The sequence below is a fragment of the Erinaceus europaeus genome, chromosome 1, assembly GCF_950295315.1.
Source record: "Erinaceus europaeus chromosome 1, mEriEur2.1, whole genome shotgun sequence".
Lineage (NCBI taxonomy): Eukaryota > Metazoa > Chordata > Mammalia > Eulipotyphla > Erinaceidae > Erinaceus > Erinaceus europaeus.
In genome coordinates this window covers 95,198,591-95,218,234 of record NC_080162.1, presented here as the reverse complement: position 1 = coordinate 95,218,234, position 19,644 = coordinate 95,198,591, and the positions used below count along the sequence as shown (strand labels likewise).

General features: G+C 39.6%; 1 protein-coding gene and 1 long non-coding RNA gene across 7 annotated transcripts in view; one reads left to right on the top strand and one right to left on the bottom strand.

Annotated features, from left to right (window-relative positions):
• LOC132538606 (uncharacterized) overlaps positions 1 to 19,644 on the bottom strand; it is a 484,521-nt gene that overhangs the window by 326,009 nt on the left and 138,868 nt on the right. The gene's annotated exons all lie outside the window — the stretch shown is intronic.
• Positions 17,649 to 19,644, top strand: part of LOC132538581 (anthrax toxin receptor-like) — a 36,658-nt gene continuing 34,662 nt past the window's right edge. For all 6 annotated transcript variants that reach the window (XM_060191105.1, XM_060191122.1, XM_060191112.1 and 3 more), the window contains exon 1: positions 17,649 to 18,117. In XM_060191105.1, coding sequence (XP_060047088.1) covers positions 17,837 to 18,117 — 281 coding nt within the window. In that variant the 5' untranslated portion in view covers positions 17,649 to 17,836. The remainder of the gene's footprint in view (positions 18,118 to 19,644) is intronic.

Sequence of the window (19,644 nt, the reverse complement as noted above, 5' to 3'; positions counted from 1 at the left end):
AATAGGAGTTAAATTTTGTTAATGATCAGTAAAATGGTTGATTACCTAATGAGCACAGGTACACTATGGAAGAGACATCTATCATTCTCCTGCCAGGACAAAGCACCCAGGTGTCCTGTGGGTATAGACATGGGTGAGTCCCCTAGCCTGTTTGGTACTCAACTGATATCAAGGGCTGGGACACGCTGGTTTTTAATCAAATTATGTGTTTGGGAGGGGAGTCAAAAATGTCCTTGAAATATGAATATAGTGGGATCTGGACGGTAGCACAGCGGGTTAAGCATACATGTCGCCAAGTACAAGGACTGGTGTAAGAATCCCAGTTTGAACCCCAGCTCCCCACCTGCAGAGCTTCGATTCTCAAGTCTGCAGGTGTCTCTCTGTCTCTCCCCCTCCCTGTCTTCCAATTCTCTCTCCATTTCTGTCTGTCCTGTCCAACAACGAAGACAACAAGAATAACTACAACAATAAAACAATGAGGGCAACAAAAGGGAATAAATATTTTTTAAAAAGAAATACTAAGTGAATAAACATTTTTTATTTTAATTCTCCCTCTCTCTCTCTCTCTCTCTCTCTCTCTGTGTGTGTGTGTGTGTGTGTGTGTCTTTTTTTGAAGCTAGGATATCACGATGCTCATTGATCAATTATTTTATATTAAAATAGGGACAGAAAGACAGAAAGAGAGGGAGACACATCACAGTACTAGAAATATCTCCAGTGCCATGGAACTCTCGAGTGTTGTGGGGACTTGAACTTGAGACAGCCACATGGTAAGACACACGCCTGACTTGTTAAACTATCTTTCAAGTCTTGTTTTCTCATTCAAGATATAGGGATAATGGCATCTTCTCCACTGGCTACCCTGGAAGTGGTAGTAAGGGTTGCAATGTGTCCAGTACAGGACCTGGGGCCTTGGTAAAGATTCAGGTTAACATGAAAGCAGAGGAAGATGATTTCAAGGATATCTATGTATGGGTAAAGTTAGGGAAGTAAGGGAGGAGGCTCCCTGGATATCAGGACATGGAGTTGGAATAAATGACCACTAACTATAAAGAGACTGTTGACCATAGATAGGTCCATATCCCAGAATCACTATGCACGTAAATTTTCAGATACCACAGGAAAAATGTCCTGGCACCTACCACCCTTTCAGAAATGTTAGCTCCCTTCCCATATCCTCAATAACTGTCATGACTTAAAAGGAATCTATGGAATCCACTTTTCAGAGATTTAAAATCCACTTCTGACAGATAATATACAGACCACTAATAGTTCTTTTTAAAATTTTTTTTTTATTTAAGAAAGGATTAATTAACAAAACCATAGGGTAGGAGGGGTACAATTCCACACAATTCCCACCACCCAATCTCCATTTCCCACCCCCTCCCCTGATAGCTTTCCCATTCTACATCCTTCTGGGAGCATGGACCCAGGGTCATTGAGGGTTGCAGAAGGTAGAAGGTCTGGCTTCTGTAATTGCTTCCCTGCTGAACATGGGCATTGACTGGTCCGTCCATACTCCCAGTATGCCTCTCTCTTTCCCTAGTAGGGTGGGTCTCTGGGGAAGCTGAGCTCCAGGACACATTGGTGGGGTCTTCAATCCAGGGAAGCCTGGCCAGCATCCTGATGGCATCTGGAACCTGGTGATTGAAAAGAGAGTTAACAAACGAAGCCAAACAAATTGTTGAGCAATCATGGACCCAAAGCTTGGAATAGTGGAGAGGAAGTGTTAGGGAGGTACTCACTGCAAACTCTACTGTACTTCTGCTTTCAGGCATATATTTTGCAGTAGTTTATGGATACGTGTGAACATAAGATCTCTCTCACAGAAACTGGTGTATATCTAGGTTTTGGGACTTTGTTAGAAAGTGAACCACCTGAGATGAAATTAGAGTGTACTATAAAAGGAAAGGTCTCACCTGAGTAATGAAGCTGAAGGGTTGTCATTCCACACGTGAAGTCTCTGGACACAGTCTGAGGTGAAGCATGTTGAGGTGGCAATCGTTGCGATGGTTAGGTTGTGATCAGTGGATGCAATATTATTTGGTATGGATTGGGAGAGGCATACGGGAAAGTGGGCCCTATCCAAGGGTTCCAGGACTGGGGGAAGTAGAGGCTCTATAGTGAAGATGTGAGGTTCCTGCTGTCTTGTTCAAAAAGACAATCGATAGTTAATGTCATCATCACATTATTTGGTAATTGGGTTAACTTTGAAAAGTCCTTTTATTAGGGTTTGCTGTACAGTATCCAGTATCTTGTATATAGCTGTGCTATTGGATGCTTCTGATCTACTTGGTCTAGGCTTTTGAGAGAGTCTGCATATCAATTACACAGCCTATATATTAAAAAGATTCAGTTTGTGTTTTGAAAAACTTTGAGACATACAATTGATTTTCCCCCAATCATATTAATTAACTACTGATTTATATGTCTACATTTTGCTAGGAGTGTACATAAACACCATTCCCACTACCAAAAGACTGGGACCCATCCCTCCCACCAACTCCCACCCCCCACTGGCCCAGGAAGCTACCCCTTTCCACAGGGTTTTTACTTTGGTGTCCTACTTACAATTTGATCACGTCCTGCTTTTACTTTCCCTTTCAGATCTTCTTAGTCAGCTTCTGTTGATGAGTGGGATCATCCCATACTCATCTTTTTCTTTCTGACTTAGCTCACTTAACATAATTCCTTCTAGCTCTGTCCAAGATGGGTCAGAGAAGGTGGGTTCATTGTTCTTGATAGCTGCATAGTATTCCATTGTGTATATATACCACAGCTTTCTCAGCCACTCTGTTGTTGGGCACCTGGATTGCTTCCAGGTTTTATCTATTATGAATTGTGCTGTTATGAACATAGGAGTACACACCTCTTTTTGGTTGGGTGTTATGGAGTCCTTGGGGTATAACCCCAGGAGAGGAATGACTGGATCATATGGAAGGTCCATGTCTAGCCTTCTGAGAGTTTTCCAGACTGCTCTCCACAGAGGCTATACCAATTTACATTCCCACCAGCAATGTAAAAGGGTTCCTCTGTCCCCACATCCTCTCCAGCATTTGTTGCTGCTGTCCTTTTTGATGTATGCCATTCTTACAGGAGTGAGGTGGTATCTTAGTGTTGTCTTAATTTGCATTTCTCTGACAATCAGAGCAGTTTTTCATATGTTTGTTAGCCTTTTGGATCTCCTCTGGAGTGAATGTTCTGTTTATATCCTCTGCCCATTTTTGATGGGGTCATTTGCTTTTTTGGTGCTAAGTTTGCTGAGCTCTTTATATATTTTGGTGAATAGTTTCTTGTCTGATGTATGGCATGTGAAGATCTTCTCCCATTCTGTGAGGGGTCTCTCTGTTTGTTTAATAGTTTCTTTTGGATGTGCAGAAGCTTTTCAATTTGATGTAGTCCCATTGGTTTGTTTCTGCTTTAGTCTTCCTTGCAATTGGGTTTGATTTATCAAAGATGTCCTTGAGGTGTAGGTGGGAAACTGTTTTACCAATGTTTTCCTCTAAGTATTTGATTGGTTCTGGTCTGACATCTAGGTCTTTGATCCGTTTGGATTTGATTTTTGTTTCTGGTGAGATAAAGTGGTTCAATTTCATTCTTCTGCATGTTTCAAGCCAGTTTTCCCAGCACCATTTATTGAAGAGAGCATCCTTTTTCCATTTAATCCTTTGGGCCCCCTTATCAAAGATTAGATGCCCATAGGGGTGGGGATTTATTTCTGGGCTTTCAATTCTGTTCCACTGGTCTGTGTGCCTATTTTTGTTCCAGTACCATGCTGTTTTGATGATGATGGCTTTATAATATAGTTTAAGGTCTGGGAGTGTGATGCCTCCATTTCTGTTTCTTTTCCTCAAGATGGTTTTGGCAATTCTAGGTGTTTTCAGGTTCCAGAAAAGCTTGGTGGAACTTTGATGGGTATTTCATTAAATTTGTATATGGCTCTGGGGAGAATATTCATTTTGATGATATTTATTCTTCATGGGATATCTTTCCATTTCTTGGTATCAGTTTCTATTTCCTTGAGTAGTGATTCATAGTTTTCAGCATACAAGTCTTTCACTTCTTTGGTCAACTTTATTCCTAGATATTTGATTGATTTTGCTGAAAAAGTAAAAGGGAGTGATTTCTGGATGTCTTCTTCTTCAGATTTAGTGTTTGCATAAAGAAATGCCACTGATTTTTGTACATTGATTTTGTAGTCTGATACCTTGCTATATTGCCTATTAACTTCCAGTAGTTTTCTGCTGGATTCTTTAGGTCTTTCTATGTATATTATCATATCATCTGCAAATAGTGAGAGCTTGACTTCTTCCCTTCCAATCTGTATTCCTTTGATTTCTTTCTCTTGCCTGATTGCTATGGCAAGAACTTCCAATACTATGTTGAAGAGTAACAGTGACAGTGGACAGCCCTGTCTAGTCCCCGATCTGAGGGGGAATACTTTCAGCTTATGTCCATTGAGTATGATGTTGGCTGTAGGTTTGCTATATATAGACTCCACTATTTTGAGGAATTTCCCATCTATTCCCATTTTTTGTAGTTTTGAGCATGAATGGGTGTTGGATCTTGTCAAAGGCTTTCTCTGCATCTATTGAGATAATTATGTGGTTTTTAGATTTGCTTTTATTGATGTGGTGAATGACATTGATTGACTTACGGATGTTGAACCAGCATTACATTCCTGGGATGAATCCCACTTGGTCATGGTTAGGTTATGTTTTCTGATCCATCCCCCCACCCTGTGCCTTTTTATGGGTGACTTTAAGCCATTGACATTTATTGATATTATGGATTTAATGTATTGTAGTGCCATTCTTCAAAAAAAATTTTTTGTTTGTTCTGATATATTGCCAGTATTATAGTGATGTTCTTGTTTATAAGAGGTCTTTTAGAACCTCTTTCAGGGCCGGTTTGGTGATGGTTGCCTCCTTTAACTGTTGTTTGTCTAAGAAGGTTTTGATCCCTCCATCTAGTTTGAATGAAAGTCTAACAGGATATATTATCCTTGGTTGAAACCCTTTTTCATTCAGGGCTTGATAGATATCTTGCCATTCCCTTCTGGCTTTTAGAGTTTGAGTGGAGAAGTCTGCAGATAATCTTATGGGTTTTCCCTTGTATGTGACTTTTTGTTTCTCTCTTGCAGCCTTTAGGATCCTTTCTTTATCCTTACTTCTTCTCATTGTGACTATGATGTGTCTTGGTGTCTTCAGGTCTGGGTTGATTCTGTTTGGTACTCTCTGGGCCTCTTAAATCTTGATGTCCTTTCTGTTATTCAGGTCTGAGAAGTTTTCTTCTATTATTTCCTCTAGAATGTTTGCTTCCCCTTCCTTTCTTTCTTCCTCAGGCAGGCCAATTATACAAATGCTACTTCTTTTGATATCATCCCATATGTCTCTGTTGTTGTTTTCAGTGCCTCTCAATCTCTTTTTAAGCTCTTTCACCTCTTTCTTCGTTTTCTCTAACTCATCCTCTGTCTGACTAATTCTGTTTTCTGCTTCTGTTAGTCTGCTTTCCCTTGCCTCAGCTTCTTTCTTCATTACAGCTATTTCAGCTTTCAGTTCTCTAATTGCCTCAAGATAATCAGTATTTTCCTTGGGGGTCTCAACTGTTGTTTCCCTAATACTGCCATTCCTTTCCTCCAATGTTTTTTTCATTTCTTTGAATAATAAGTTTATTATTGCTTGCATACTTTTCTTATCTATGTTTACTTCTGGCTGATTTGTAGGTTTCTTCTGGGCTCTTGTCTTCATTCATTGGAGTAGCAGCTTTATTTGTTTTTGATCTACCCATTTTTTGATATATGTGTTTCTTTTTTTTTATGCTGTGTTGTTCCTCAGTTGTTGTGTCTTGAGTACAAGTAACACTGTACTAAATACCTTTATGACAATTGCACTCACCAACCTCAGGAATTACAGTAGCAACTGAGGCAAGTATTGAAGTAGTTTAATCATTACCAGTTAGCCAAACAATTTCTCCAGTCCGTGAAAAAAAAGTAACCAAATCCCAGTGAAGAAAGAGAAAAGAAAGAAAGGATAGCAAGAATAGATAGTTATGCAAATCTACTATCCACTGTATATTCTAGGGGTAACAAGAGGGAAAAGGGAACTAGAGCAGAGATACACACATAGAGAGTCCACTCTGAGTCAGATTTCTTCCCCAAAATAATTCACAAATTCAGAAAGACAAAGAAGAAGGAAGAAGTGTATGACAAGATTAAAAAAAAAAGAGAGAGAGAGAGAGACAAGAGAGAGAAAAGGGAAAAGATAAGAAAAAGAGCTGTAATTAAAGAGCAGTGAAAGGAAATTCCCAAATGTGTATCAGTGAATTCAATAAAGCACACTGTTTGGTGGTGTGGGGCTTGGGGGATGTGACTTTGGAAGCTGTAGTATTAAGGAAGAAAGGATGACAAGAATGAGAAAAAGAAAAATAAAAAAAAGAAATAGAGAGAGAGAGAGAAAAAAGAAAAAGATAAGAAAAAGAACTGTCATAAAAGGGCAGTGAAAGGAAAGGTTTTTTTAATGTATTTATTTTTAATTATTTAATTAGCTATGCAGGTTGAGGTGGGGGGTTGGCTACTTAGAAAGAAAAAAGGCCAGAGGTTTCAGAAGGGTATAGACTTAGAATTAATGATACTTCTTGGTGGGACAGGAATTTGGTAAAGAAAAGGAGCTCCTAGCAGGTGAGCCCAGGGACTGGTTATGGGGGGGGGGGGCAGGGAAGGAGGTATGCTTGAAAATTAAAAGGAAAAAAAAAATTTTCCCCTTTTTTCCCTACTCTAATTCTTAACCCAAATTAAGTTATAGTCACCTCCTTGGTGTCACCGCTAAGACCCCTTATTGGCTAGCCTGCTAAAAGCAGAATATCCTACCATTTCCAGGAGATGTGGTCAGAGCTCAGCCACTAGCAGCTTCTCAGTCCGCCATCTTCCGGGAACCCCCCCAATTCAGTGAGTTTTATCAACATCAGCAGGTCCAGTTCCAAGATTTAGAAAGTGTGTTTTACACCAACAGGTAAGAAAGAAATGTCCCACTAATAGTTCTATATACTAACAATGAATATTCTAAAGGGTAGTAAAGCAATACTACTTAACATAGTGTCAAAACAATAAACTATTTAGGGATAAATTTAATAAAGGAGTTAAACGCATGTGGCACAAATCACAAGGACCGGCGTTGGGATCCCTGTTGGAGACCCCAACTCCCCACCTGCAGGGGAGTCCCTTCACAGGTGGTGAAGCAGGTCTGCAGGTGTCTTTCTCTCCCCCTTTCTTTCTTCCCCTCCTCTTTCCACTTCTCACTGTCTTATTCAACAGTGACGACATCAATAGCAACAACAATAATAACTACAACAATAAAATAACAAGGGCAACAAGAGGGAATAAATATTTTTTAAAAATTTAATAAAGGAAGTAAAAAAACAGTACTGAAGCTATAATATATTGATGATAGAAATAGTAGAAGAAATAAGAACAGAAGGGAAAGAAAATGCAAAGCAGAAATTGGACTGGGTTTGGTGTATTGCACCAAAGTAAAAGACTCTGGGTAGAAGTGAGGGAGAGTTCAGGTCCTGGAACATGATGGCAGAGGAGGACCTAGAGGAGGTTGACTTGTTATGTGGAAAACTGGGAAATGTTACACATATACAAACTACTGTATTTTATTGTCGACTATAAACCAGTAATCCCCCTTTGAGAGATGGCTAGGTCTTCTCTTCCAAAGAACATGAATACAACTGTTTAGTACAAAAAATATTTTTATAAATTGTTATCTATGACCACTTGTGGTCAGTAGTTTTGTATTCTTTAGGTCAGCTCCTTGCAGTGCTTGCTAATCCTCCAGCAAAGACCCTCAGACTCTCTTCCTCCTTTCCTTATGTAGGCAATGGGGAGATTGTGAGCTCTGAAGCCCAGCCCGGGGGTGGAGGGGACAGTTCTGTGTCAGGTATAAAAGATGGGAGAAGGCTGAAGGGGCGCGCTGCTGCTTAATGGCCACTGTTGGTGGCACACCCTTTTGCAAAAGAATAAATGCCTTGCTTCAACTCCTTATTTTTTGCCTTGACAAGTAATTTTAATTGTACGTTATTTACAACACCCCCAATAAATAAAAGGAAAAAATAATAGGAGACACATAAAATGAAAGACAGTTTAAATTCATGGTTTGGGAAAAAATGTAATTATTGTTGGATAGGGCAGAGAGAAATGGAGAGAGGAAGTGAAAACAGAGAAGAGGAGAGAAAGATAGACACCTGCAGACCTGCTTCACTGCCTGTGAAGAGACCCCCCTGTAGGTGGGAAGCAGGGGGCTCCAACAAGGATCCTTATGCAGGTCCTTGAGCTTTGTGCCATGTGTGCTTAACCCGCTGCTCTACCACCTGACTCCCTGCATTACTTTAATAGTCAGTGACTTTGAGCATTTTTTCATGTTTGTTGGCCATCTGAATCTCTTTTTTATTACTAATAGTGACTTAATATTGATTTACAAAATTACATGTCAACGGGGATAAAATTCCACATCATTTCCACCATCAGAGTTCAAATCCCCAGTCCCTCCACTGCAAACCACCACAGTTCTCTTTAGCTTGCAGACATGGGCTAACCACCATCTCTACAACTATCTATCTACATTTGTACATAATAACCCCTTTTTCTTCCAGGCCCAGTCATTTCTTTCTCTCTAAGTCACACATAACACTATTACGACATCTAAATGTCCCTCCCTGTTTCCTCCTCTCTCTCCAGGTCCTGATGGAGCTGGAGTTCAGAGCCCTCTTATCCTCTTCCTCCTATCACATCTCCCCAACTGAGGGTATGTATCAAAATTGTATTTGGGGTATAGAAGATAGGAGTTCTGCCTTCTGTAATTGCTTCTCCTCTGGACATGGGTGTTGGCAGGTTGATCCATACCCCCAGCCTATGACAATGATTTTTAAATATGATGTTTAAAACACATGAAGCAAGAGCAGAAATAACCATTCCCCTGCAAAAAAAAAAGTAAAATGTTTTGTAAATAAAATATATCTTCATCATGAAAAAAAAGTTAAATTAGAAAATGAGAGAAAATATTTTTATAGTATATAGTTTGGTTCAGTAACAATGGAATCACCTTCCCATGAGTTCAAAGGATTTCCCTAGAAAATTTTGAGATCCAGGACAAATTGCTGAGGCAGCTGCCTATGAATCTGTGCATCACTGTAAAAGAAGTTTGTAAACCAATTTCCTTCCCTAAGTGTGAGACTTGTCCTCCTGGTCTGACCAGTCTCTGTAGAGGGTTTCCTTTGTGCTTTTCTTGGGTCTCCAGTACAACATTGTCTCAAATGGACTATTTCTATATGTACCCTGCAGGGTGCTTCCTAGGGACCTAGTTGCATTTATTTGTATCTGAGTCACATTTCACACAACTTACAGAGAGACATAGTGGGGAATATCTGTTTAGGCCTAACCAAGTAAGTTTCCTCATCACAAATCCTAAAAGAGCACTAAACAGAAAGAGGAGACAGAGAAATTTGTTTTCAACAATGAAGCAAGACCAAAGCCCAGGAAAAGAAAGCCACAAACCAAGAAGAGGTAAAATTCCTGAGGAAGGTCTGACAAAATCACTCACTTGGGTAGTATGCTGCTTTCATATTTATTAGAGATTTAATAATGATTTACAAGATTGTAAGGTAATAGGGGTACAATTTCATAGTTTCCACCATTAGAGTTCTATATTCCATCACCTGAATTTGGAATCTTCCCTATTCTTTATCCCTCTGGGAATATGGACCAAAATTATTATTGGGGTATAGAAGGCAGAAGTTCTGACTTTCGTAATTGCTTCTCCACTGGACATGGGCATTGGCAAGTCGACCCATACCTCCAGCCTATTTCTACCTTTCCCTAATAGGGTAGGACTCTGGGGAGGTGAGACTTTGGAGAACATTGGTGAAGTCATCTGCCCAGGGAAATCAGGATGGAATCATATTAGCATCTGCAACTTGGTGGCTCAAAAGCAGTAAGATATAAAGCAGGGAATTTTTTTTAATAAACAGGAACCTAAACATAGGAATAGAGCAGATGGAATTAGGGGTCTTCATGTGGGAAGAAGCTAGGAAGTCTATTTTCTGTTTGTTATTAGAGGCCCATGACTTTAGTAATTTTTGCCCGAGCTTGATAGTTAACATGTAGGTGGACTATAAATACTGTCTGGGGCGATGGTGACAGAATGAGACTAGGGCTAGAAAGCCAGATTAGGGCAGAGAGGACCTCCCCAAATTGAAGAAAATAACTGTTTACCTTATTGATCTGAAGTAGGTCTGCAAATGTTTATTTCTCCCTCCCTATCTCCCTTTCTCATCTCAGTTTCTATCTTTCCCATCTAAGAAGAAAGAAAAAGGGGGGGAAAAAAGGCCACTAGGAGCAGTAGATTCATAGTGCTAGCACTAAACCCCAGAAACAACCGTGGTGGCAATAAAAATAAGAAAAAAAAAAGAAAAGAAATAAAGAATAAACAAATGCTATACAGGATGTGGAGGAAAGAGTAACTCTAGAACATTGTAAGTTGAAACTTAATCTGGTGTGACCCCTATAAAAACAGCAAGTAGAAATACATGAGTACATGTACTCCTATATTTATACCTCCCTTAGGAAGTTTCAAAATATAGAAGCAGTCTAAATTCCCAGCAACTGATGACTGAAAAAAGAATTTAGGGGATATATAGTCAATGAATACTACCTTCAATAAAAAGATGATGCATTCTTTGGGGCAGAATGTGTGGAAGTGGAGATGGCTATGCTAACTGAAATAAGTAAATAAGAAATGAAGGACCACTTTGGTTTTGCTCATATGTGAAGTATAAAGATAAAACAATGAAGGCTGCAAGAACAAAAAATAATCAAACTTCTCCAATTTTGTGAGATCTATGGTGGTAATTGTGTGTTGAGGTGAGAAAGTGAACACATGACTTTAGTGAAAGGTACATGACTTACACACACTATATTTGGGTATAAAATTTTACCCCTGAATTCTTGCTCATAAAAAAATAGAGATACTGCAGTTCTTAATCTCAAAAAGTAGGGATATATTGTATATTTATATGTAATTATAATATTGTGTAAATATTACATATAATATTATTAACTTTGTCCAAATACATATGATGCTATAAGATTTAAAACAGTATGGTACTACAATAAGGACACATAAACCATGAAAAGAATCAAGATTCCAGAAATCAAACATGTTGATAATCAAACTACTTAATGAGGGGTATAAGAATAATCAGTTGATAAATGATAGTCTTTTAAATAATTTTTCCCAGGGAAATTGGTTATTCACATGTAAAAGAAGGAAATTTAACAATAACCAATCTTGCAATACCTAAAAAGACTCATTTTACATGAATCGTATACTTAAATATAAAGCTTAAAGCCACAAAATTTCTAGAAGAAACTATAGGAAGGACCTTGTGGCAAATTAACAATGGTTATTATGACACTTAAAGCAAAACAACAACAACAAAAATAAAATATCATAATTAAAAGCTCTGAATTGCAAAAGAAATGACCAACAAAATGAAAGACAGCCTGGAGAATACAACTAAGTACTAACAGGATATATATATATATATATATATATATATATATATATATATATATATATACCCAATAAGGAGTTAATAATCCAAACTATATAAAGAATTCATGTAATTCATCAAAAAAGAAAAAGAAAAAAGAAAATAATCCAATTTAAAATGAGCAACAGACCTGAGTATACATTTCTCCCCAAAGAACATACATGAATAACAAACAGGTACAAAACTCAACATCACTAATCAAAAGGAAATGCAAATCAAAAGCACAATGAGTTATTACCTCACACATTTTTAGAATGATTTTTAACAGAAAACAAAACAGGAATTCACAGATGCTGGTGATTACATGAGAAGAAAGGAAGCCTTCCCTGCTGTTAATAGGATATGTAAATTGGTATAGCCATTCTAGAAAACACTGTGTTGATGCCTCCATTAAAAAAATAATAATAATCCACTATATATGCCAGCCACCTCACATCTGGGAATATATCATCCAAAGAAAACAAAAACAAAGCTCATGGAAGTTATGACTAGTAGTAACTAAAAAGACCTTCCTGTTTGTGGGAGGCTCAGAGGCCCCTAAGTTCAATCACTGGTACCACCATAAGCTAGAACTGAGCATTGTCTCTAGTCAGTCTTGGAGGGAGTTAAGAGAATATTGGGGACCTGGTATTTGGAGGACTTACACTGGCAGTAAGAAATAATGCATAGTCACCTGTGAATTCTCCTGAGGGAGTTGGGGACAAGAGGTGGAGAGGCTCTGAAAGAAATGCGGTAGAGACCAAGGATAGACCCAAAGTGAAGTCTGTTAAGTGCACAGTCTCTTTTATAATGAATACAAGGAAGGCTGTTTTTGTTTAAAAGTACTGGCATTCCACTTACTCTATAATTAATAAAGACCACTAAGTTATCTCCTGGCTCTAGCAGTGCATACTTGCCTGTCTGTTTATCTCTAGAATACACCAAGACTCTGTCCAGTTCTATGTGTGTTCTTGGCCAACAGTTTCATCTGACTGAATTACTTTTAACTCTTTAACTGATGGAGCTTTCCCATAGCAATCTGCTCTTCATCTGATTGCAAACCAAGATCTCTCCTAGTCATCTTTTATAAGGAGATAAGAAATTACACTTATGTGACAACTGTCTTGCAGATTATTTCTCCAATAAAGTGATTTCTTATGAAAAGGAGATAAAAATCTAAACACAGGTTTTTCTATATTAAAAATAAAAGAAAGTGGGGCTGGGTGGTGGCACACCTGGTTGAGCACAGATGTTACAATGTACAACGGCCCGGTTCCCACTTGCATGGGGAAAGCTTTGCGAGTGGTAAAACAATACTGCAGTGTCTCTCTGTCTCTCTTCCTCTCCATCATTCCCTTCCCTCTCAATTTCTAGCTGTCTCTACCCAATAAAGATAATTTAAAAAGATTTTTAAAGGCTATATCAGAAAATAAAACCTTTGGCATTGTTCCCTCATGTTCACTACACTAATTCTGACTTAATAAATAGACTCACCTTGGTCATAGTAATTTTTCAAAATACAGTTAAATTGACTAAGTGACTAGTTTAGATTTCTTAACCTATAATCATGGTGGAAACTACCTGTAATTTCCTACAGTATTGGAGAGAGTTATGGGCAGAGTTTATTTCTTCAAATATTTAAAGTTTCATCACGCATAACCCCAACAAAGAATTAAAGAGAAAGCATGATTTTCAGAAAATTTTAATCTTTGTTCAAGAAAACTGAGAACATTCACATGAGGCCAAGAAAAAAATAGGTGGAAAGAGAAAGAGAGAGGGAGGGAGAAAAGAAAACCACTCAGAGCTCTTACTCACATGTTAACAGACTCACCTAGGCAGAGAGTCAGCCATGCCCCTAGCTTATAAACATCCAAGCCAGCCTTGACCTCATTTATAGCCCGCACCTACAACTCGTCACCATTTCCATTTCCTGTGCCTTTCTGGCAAGGTGCAGCAGTGTCTCTGTTCCCCTAGGTACTTCCTGTCATTTTATGAAGCATTCATTTGATTTATATATTAGGCAATACAGCCTCCTAAAATGCACTTCAGAGGAAATATTCTTACATTTCCTGAGTATGAGACTTAGGGGATTATCACAGTAATTTTGATCCTTGAGTATTTGGCATAATGTGTGTACTCATGTTTCTTTTGTGGAAAGACTTGACATTGCTAACACCCTTTATGTAACATAGTGTCACTTCCATAAATTCATATATCAATTCTTAACCTTTAATATGATCTTTTTAGTAGGAAGGCTTAAAAACATGACTAAATAAAAATAAATGAAGCCATAAACCTGAGCCTCTACTCTTTCTTGTATGTCTGATGTCCTCATGAGACAATAGGACATTGGAGTACCTTTCTATTTTATTTTATTTTATTTATAAAAAGGAAACACTGACAAAACAATAGGATAAGAGCAGTACAACTCCACACAGTTCCCACCACCAGAACTCCATAGCCCATCCCCTCTCTTGGTAGCTTTCCTAATCTTTAATCCTCTGGGAGTAAGGACCCAAAGTCATTGTGGGATGCAGAAGGTGGAAGGTCTGTCTTCTGTAATTGCTTCCCTGATGAACAAGGGCATTGACAGGTCGACCCATACTCCCAGCCTGCCTCTCTCTTCCCCTAGTGGGGAAGGATTCTTGGGAATCAGAGCTCAAGGACACATTGGTCGGGCTGTCTGTCCAGGGAAGTCTGGTTGACATCCTGCTAGCATCTGGAACCTGGTGGCTGAAAAGAGAGTTAACATATAAAGCCAAACAAATTGTTGACTAATCATGAACCTAAAGGCTGGAGTAGTCCAGATGAAGAGTTGGGGGGTGGGGATCTCAGTTTTGTACATAGCTAGTAGGCATATTTTAGTTATTGCAAAGGGCCTGTGGCTATACTCGGTTTTTTTGTTTGTTTGTTTGTTTGTTTGTTTGTTTTTTCCCTGAGCCTGAAATCTGAAATGCAGGTGGATCCAGGTTATTGTCTGGGGAGAAGATGTCATGGCTGGAAAAGGACCAGAAAGCTGGATCAGGGAAGAGAGTAGCTCCCAAATATGGGAAAGGGGTATAAATATTGTTGACTGTAAACCCCATTGATTTGATGTGATCTGGGTCCCATATTCAGCTTAGGAGCGCCTATGTGACCTCTGCATCCCTGTAGATCTGAGTTCATATTCTGTGGTCATAAGTAGGAACATTCCAAGCTGTCCCAATATCAGGACCCATCTTCCTCAGGTATAGTATAGAGTATGTTGTCCAGCCTCCCTTTGGAGGATGGAACATTCTCTACCATTGTTGATCCAAGTTGAGGACAAGGTCCTATGGGGGCCACAAAGGGGTCTATTGTGTTGTTCCTGATAGAGATGACTGGTAACAATCGAGAGAGGGATTTATTTTAGGTCTAGGCCCATTATGTCTGTTTGGGAATCTCAGGACTTCCCAACTAGGAGTCCAGCTGATGGGGTGGCCTGATAGTGACTAAAGAGTCATCATTAAAGTATGCCAGTCTCTTGCCCTTATTCAGCTTTTGCAGTCCTTGCTTTGATAAGGATAACTTGGGATTGAGTGGGGGAAGTATAATAGGAAATAGGTGAGAAGGGTATCTAAGTCTAAGCAGACACTATTTCATTATGAACTTCATACTGACTCACTGCAGACTATTGTATACTTTTGCTTTCAAGTATATATTTTGCCCTAATTTATGGATACATGTGAACCTATACTCTATCTCATGGGACCTGATCTATATCTAGGGTTTGGGACTTTGTGGGCAGAGGATATGAACAGAACATTCACTATGGAAGAGATCCAAAAGGCTAACAAACACATGAAAAATTGTCCCAGGTCATTGATTGTCAGAGAAATGCAAATAAAGACAACACTGAGATACCACCTCAACCCTGTGAGGATGGCATACATCAAAACAGACAGCAGCAACAAATACTGGAGAGGCTGTGGGTACAAAGAAACCCTACTGCACTGCTGCTGGGAATGTAAATTGGTACAGCCTCTGTGGAGAACAGTCTGGAGAACTCTCACAAGGCTAGACATGGACCTTCCATATGACCCAGTAATTCTTCTCCTAGGGATATACTCCAAGGACTCCATAACATCCAACCAAAAAGATGTGTACACCGGTGTTCATAGCAGCACAATTTGTAATAACTAAAACCTGGAAGGAATCCAGGTGCCCAACAACAAATGAGTGGCTGAGAAAGCTGTGGTATATGTACAAAATGGAATACTATGCAGCTATTAAGAACAATGAACCCACCTTCTCTAACCCATCTTGGATTGGAGCCAGAAAGAATTATGTTAAGTGAGCTAAGTCAGAAAGATAAAGACGAGTATGGGATGATCCCACTCATAAACAGAAGTTAAGAAGAACAGAGAGGGAAACTCAAAGCACAATTTGACTGAATTTGTAGTAAGGCACCAGAGTAAAAACCCTGGGTTGAGGGTGAGGGTGGATGTTTGGCTTCATGGGATGGGAGAGGGGGGATAGAATGGGATGGGACACAGTCTTTTGGTGGTGGGAATTGTATTTATGTACACTCCCATTAATTTGTAGTCATATAAATCACTATTTAATTAATATGAGAAGGGGAAAAATTGATTGAATGTCTCAAACTTTTAAATGCACAGACCATAGGCTGAGTCATTGATATGTTAACTCTCTTAAAAGCTTAGACCAGGGAGAACAGAAGCAACGGGTAGCACAACTACATACAAATAATGTCAAAGGGCATACATTATGGTGATGTTGTGTATGATATAGCAAATCCTAACAAGGGGATTTTTCAAACTTAATCCAATTGCCAAGAAATGTGATTATAGCAATAACTATCTATTGCCTTCTTAAACCCTGCTATCGCAGGAACCTCCCACTTCCTCTGTAGAGCCTATATTTCCCCAGTCCTGGAACCTCTAGAGTGGGGCTCCCTTTCCTGCATACTTCTCTCAATTCATGCCAAACGATATCACATCTGCTGATCCCAACCTAATCAATGCAACTGGTACTACCTCCCTATGCTTCACTTCAGACTGTGTCCAGAGACATCAGGCATGGAATGTCAACCCTTCAGCCTCATTACTCGGGTGAGACCTTTCATTTCATAGGATTTTCTAATTCTATTTCAGGTGGTTCACTTCCTAACAAAGTCCCCAAACCTAGATATAGTCGGAGTTCCTTTCTCCAGGCTGGCACCAAAGTTCAGGTAAGAGTAGAGTGGGAGGGTGGCTATCCTATCAGCAATCCAGGAATAGAAACTCCATCAGAAACCAATCCTGAGGGCAATCTGATCTTAGATCTTAAGTCTCAGAAATGTGATAAAATAAATTTGTCTTTTAAGCTACCTATCTTCTGTACTTTGTTATGGCAGCCTGAAAAAAACTAACATAATTATTTAACGATTTTTTCTCTGTATAAGTTTACATAGAAATTTGAATATTTGTTCACAAACATTGGTATAAAGCTGTTCAGGGTATTTGATTTTTATGTTTGCTCTCTAAATTTCTGGCCCAGAGACTTATGAGGAAACTAAAATGGTTCTTGTCTTACATCACTAAGTTTGAGATAGTTGTTTCACAGCAGAAGATTACTAAAATGCACTTAGTTCACAAAGGACTTAGGCAACTCTGAAGGATTTTCTTCCCCTTCTACATATTGCTATCACCTGGGTGACTGCAATATAAACAGAATGATCATTAGAACACTCTCGTCTTCCAGATCCTTGACCTCCTCACCCACAGTAATTCCTTATTTAAGCAACCTTTCAGTTTACAAGAGAAAAAAAAAAAAGAAAGAAAAGAAGAGAAAGAAAGAAAGATAAAAGGCACTTCCAAAAGGACTTTAATGGTGATTTAAGAAAGTTTGGAATAAAGGAATAAATGGAAAAGGAAAAACTTTCAAAGATCCCATGACTACCATCTGGGATTGTTAATAGACTGGACGCTGAACAGAGTAGCAGGTCACAAAGTCACCATGCCAACCTTCCTGTCTCCATCAGAACAGGGCATTATGTTCACCCTGGGGTGGGGGAGGGTTGAGTAGGTAAGGTGTCCCTCAAGCCTCTCAGCCACTTGACCTCTTCCACCTGCAGGGCAGGTACCATGTGGAGGTTCACACCCTGGTGACTTAGTGAAAAGGCTGAAACAGCCTACATCCCTGTGCACATGCAGAGACAGTGGAGGTGGCGGCCTAACGTGACCTGAAGTGGTCACTGTCCAGTGTGGTCTCAGAGGCAGTCAAGAAAATGAGGAGTGGCAGTTCCTGTCTACCTGGTCCTGCACACGTCCTGCTGTTGCTACTGCTGCTGCTTCCATTGCTGAGTATGGGGAACTTCCAGTACAGACTCCCAGGCTGGTTAGACTTTCATCACCTCAGTGAGGGCTGGAGAAACCTCCACCAGCACTTCAACCTAAACAAGGGAAGCTTGCACCACCGCCGCAGCCATGCAGACTGGCCCCAGGAGACCCAGACAGAAGAAAAGAGTTCCTGCCAGAGTGCATACGATATCTACTTTGTCTTGGACATGTGAGTCTCCACTGACCACTACCCTCAAAGGTGCTAGTTTACTGGCATCAATACAAACAAAACTTGAGTATAAAGGACCACAGTCTGTGAGAAGAGGAGAGGTATGGTCAGGTTGGGTCAGGTTCAAGAGAAAGAAGATTGCTCAATCTTCTTTCTCATTTTTTTTTCTGTGAAAAAAAAAAGTTCTCATGAACTATATGTAATAATAGCTTTGAATCCCTAGATTATCTTAGATATTTGAGCTTGTTGTCAGTATTATTTTCCCAGTCCAGAACATAGACTATCTGTCCATTTCTAGGCATCTTCTTTAGTTAATTTCATTGACAGGGTTTTCATATATGTCTTTCACTTCCTTGGAGAACTATATACCAAGATGTTTTATTCTTTTTTTTTAATTTTTATTTATTTATTCCCTTGTTGCCCTTGTTGTTTTATTGTTGTAGTTATTGATGTCATTGTTGTTGGATAGGACAGAGAGAAATGGAGAGAGGAGGGGAAGACAGAGAGGGGGAGAGAAAGACAGACACCTGCAGACCTGCTTCACCGCCTGTGAAGGGACCTGCCTGCAGGTGGGGAGCCGGGGGCTCGAACCGGGATCCTGACGCCTGTCCTTGAGCTTAGCGCCACTTGCGCTTAACCCGCTGTGCTACAGCCCGACTCCCAAGATGTTTTATTCTTTCATAGGTGACTATAAGTAAAAAATTTTTATTATTTGTTTCTTCTTGATACTTTGTTGTTGTTTTACCCGAAATGCAACTGATACTGAGGTACTGATTTTGTATCATTCAACTTTACTGAACTCATTCATTAGTTTTAATGGTTTGGGAATGAACTATTAAATCTGTTTTTGTTCTGGGGGGTGGGGCTAGCTGTGTGTTCAGTCTCAAAACTCTATGGCTGAGAAGAGGAGGAATTAGAGCACTAGAGTTTCCCCTAGTGTTACATTACTCCCATGTGCTGTCAAGGCTCAAACCTGGGCCACACGTGTGAAGGCTCCTCCACTACCCAGTGATGTACCTGTGACTTCTTGGGTTCTTTCTCCCCTCCCCGCTCCTCCCCTCCTTTCCAGTTCTTCCCTTCCCTCCACTTTCCCCTCTCCGCTCCTCCCCTCCTTTCCAATTCTTTTTTTTTAATTAAGTTTTTATTTATTTATTTATTTTCCTTTTTGTTGTTTAAAATTGTTGTGGTTATTAATGTCGTTGTTGTTGGACAGGACAGAGAGAAATGGAGAGAGGAGGGGAAGACAGAGAGGAGGAGAGAAAGACAGACACCTGCAGACCTGCTTCACTGCCTGTGAAGCGACCCCCTGCAGGTGGGGAGCCGGGGGCTCGAACTGGGATCCTTTCGCAGGTCCTGGCGATTTGCACCATGTGTGCTTAACCCGCTGCGCCACCCTCCACTTACCTTATTTTTTTTAATTTCCCTTCCTCTTCCCTTTTTTCTTCTCATGCATGTGCAACTTTTCAAAAAAAAAAAAAAGCAGTTATAATCCTGAAAATAATGACTTACAAAACAGATGTGGTCACA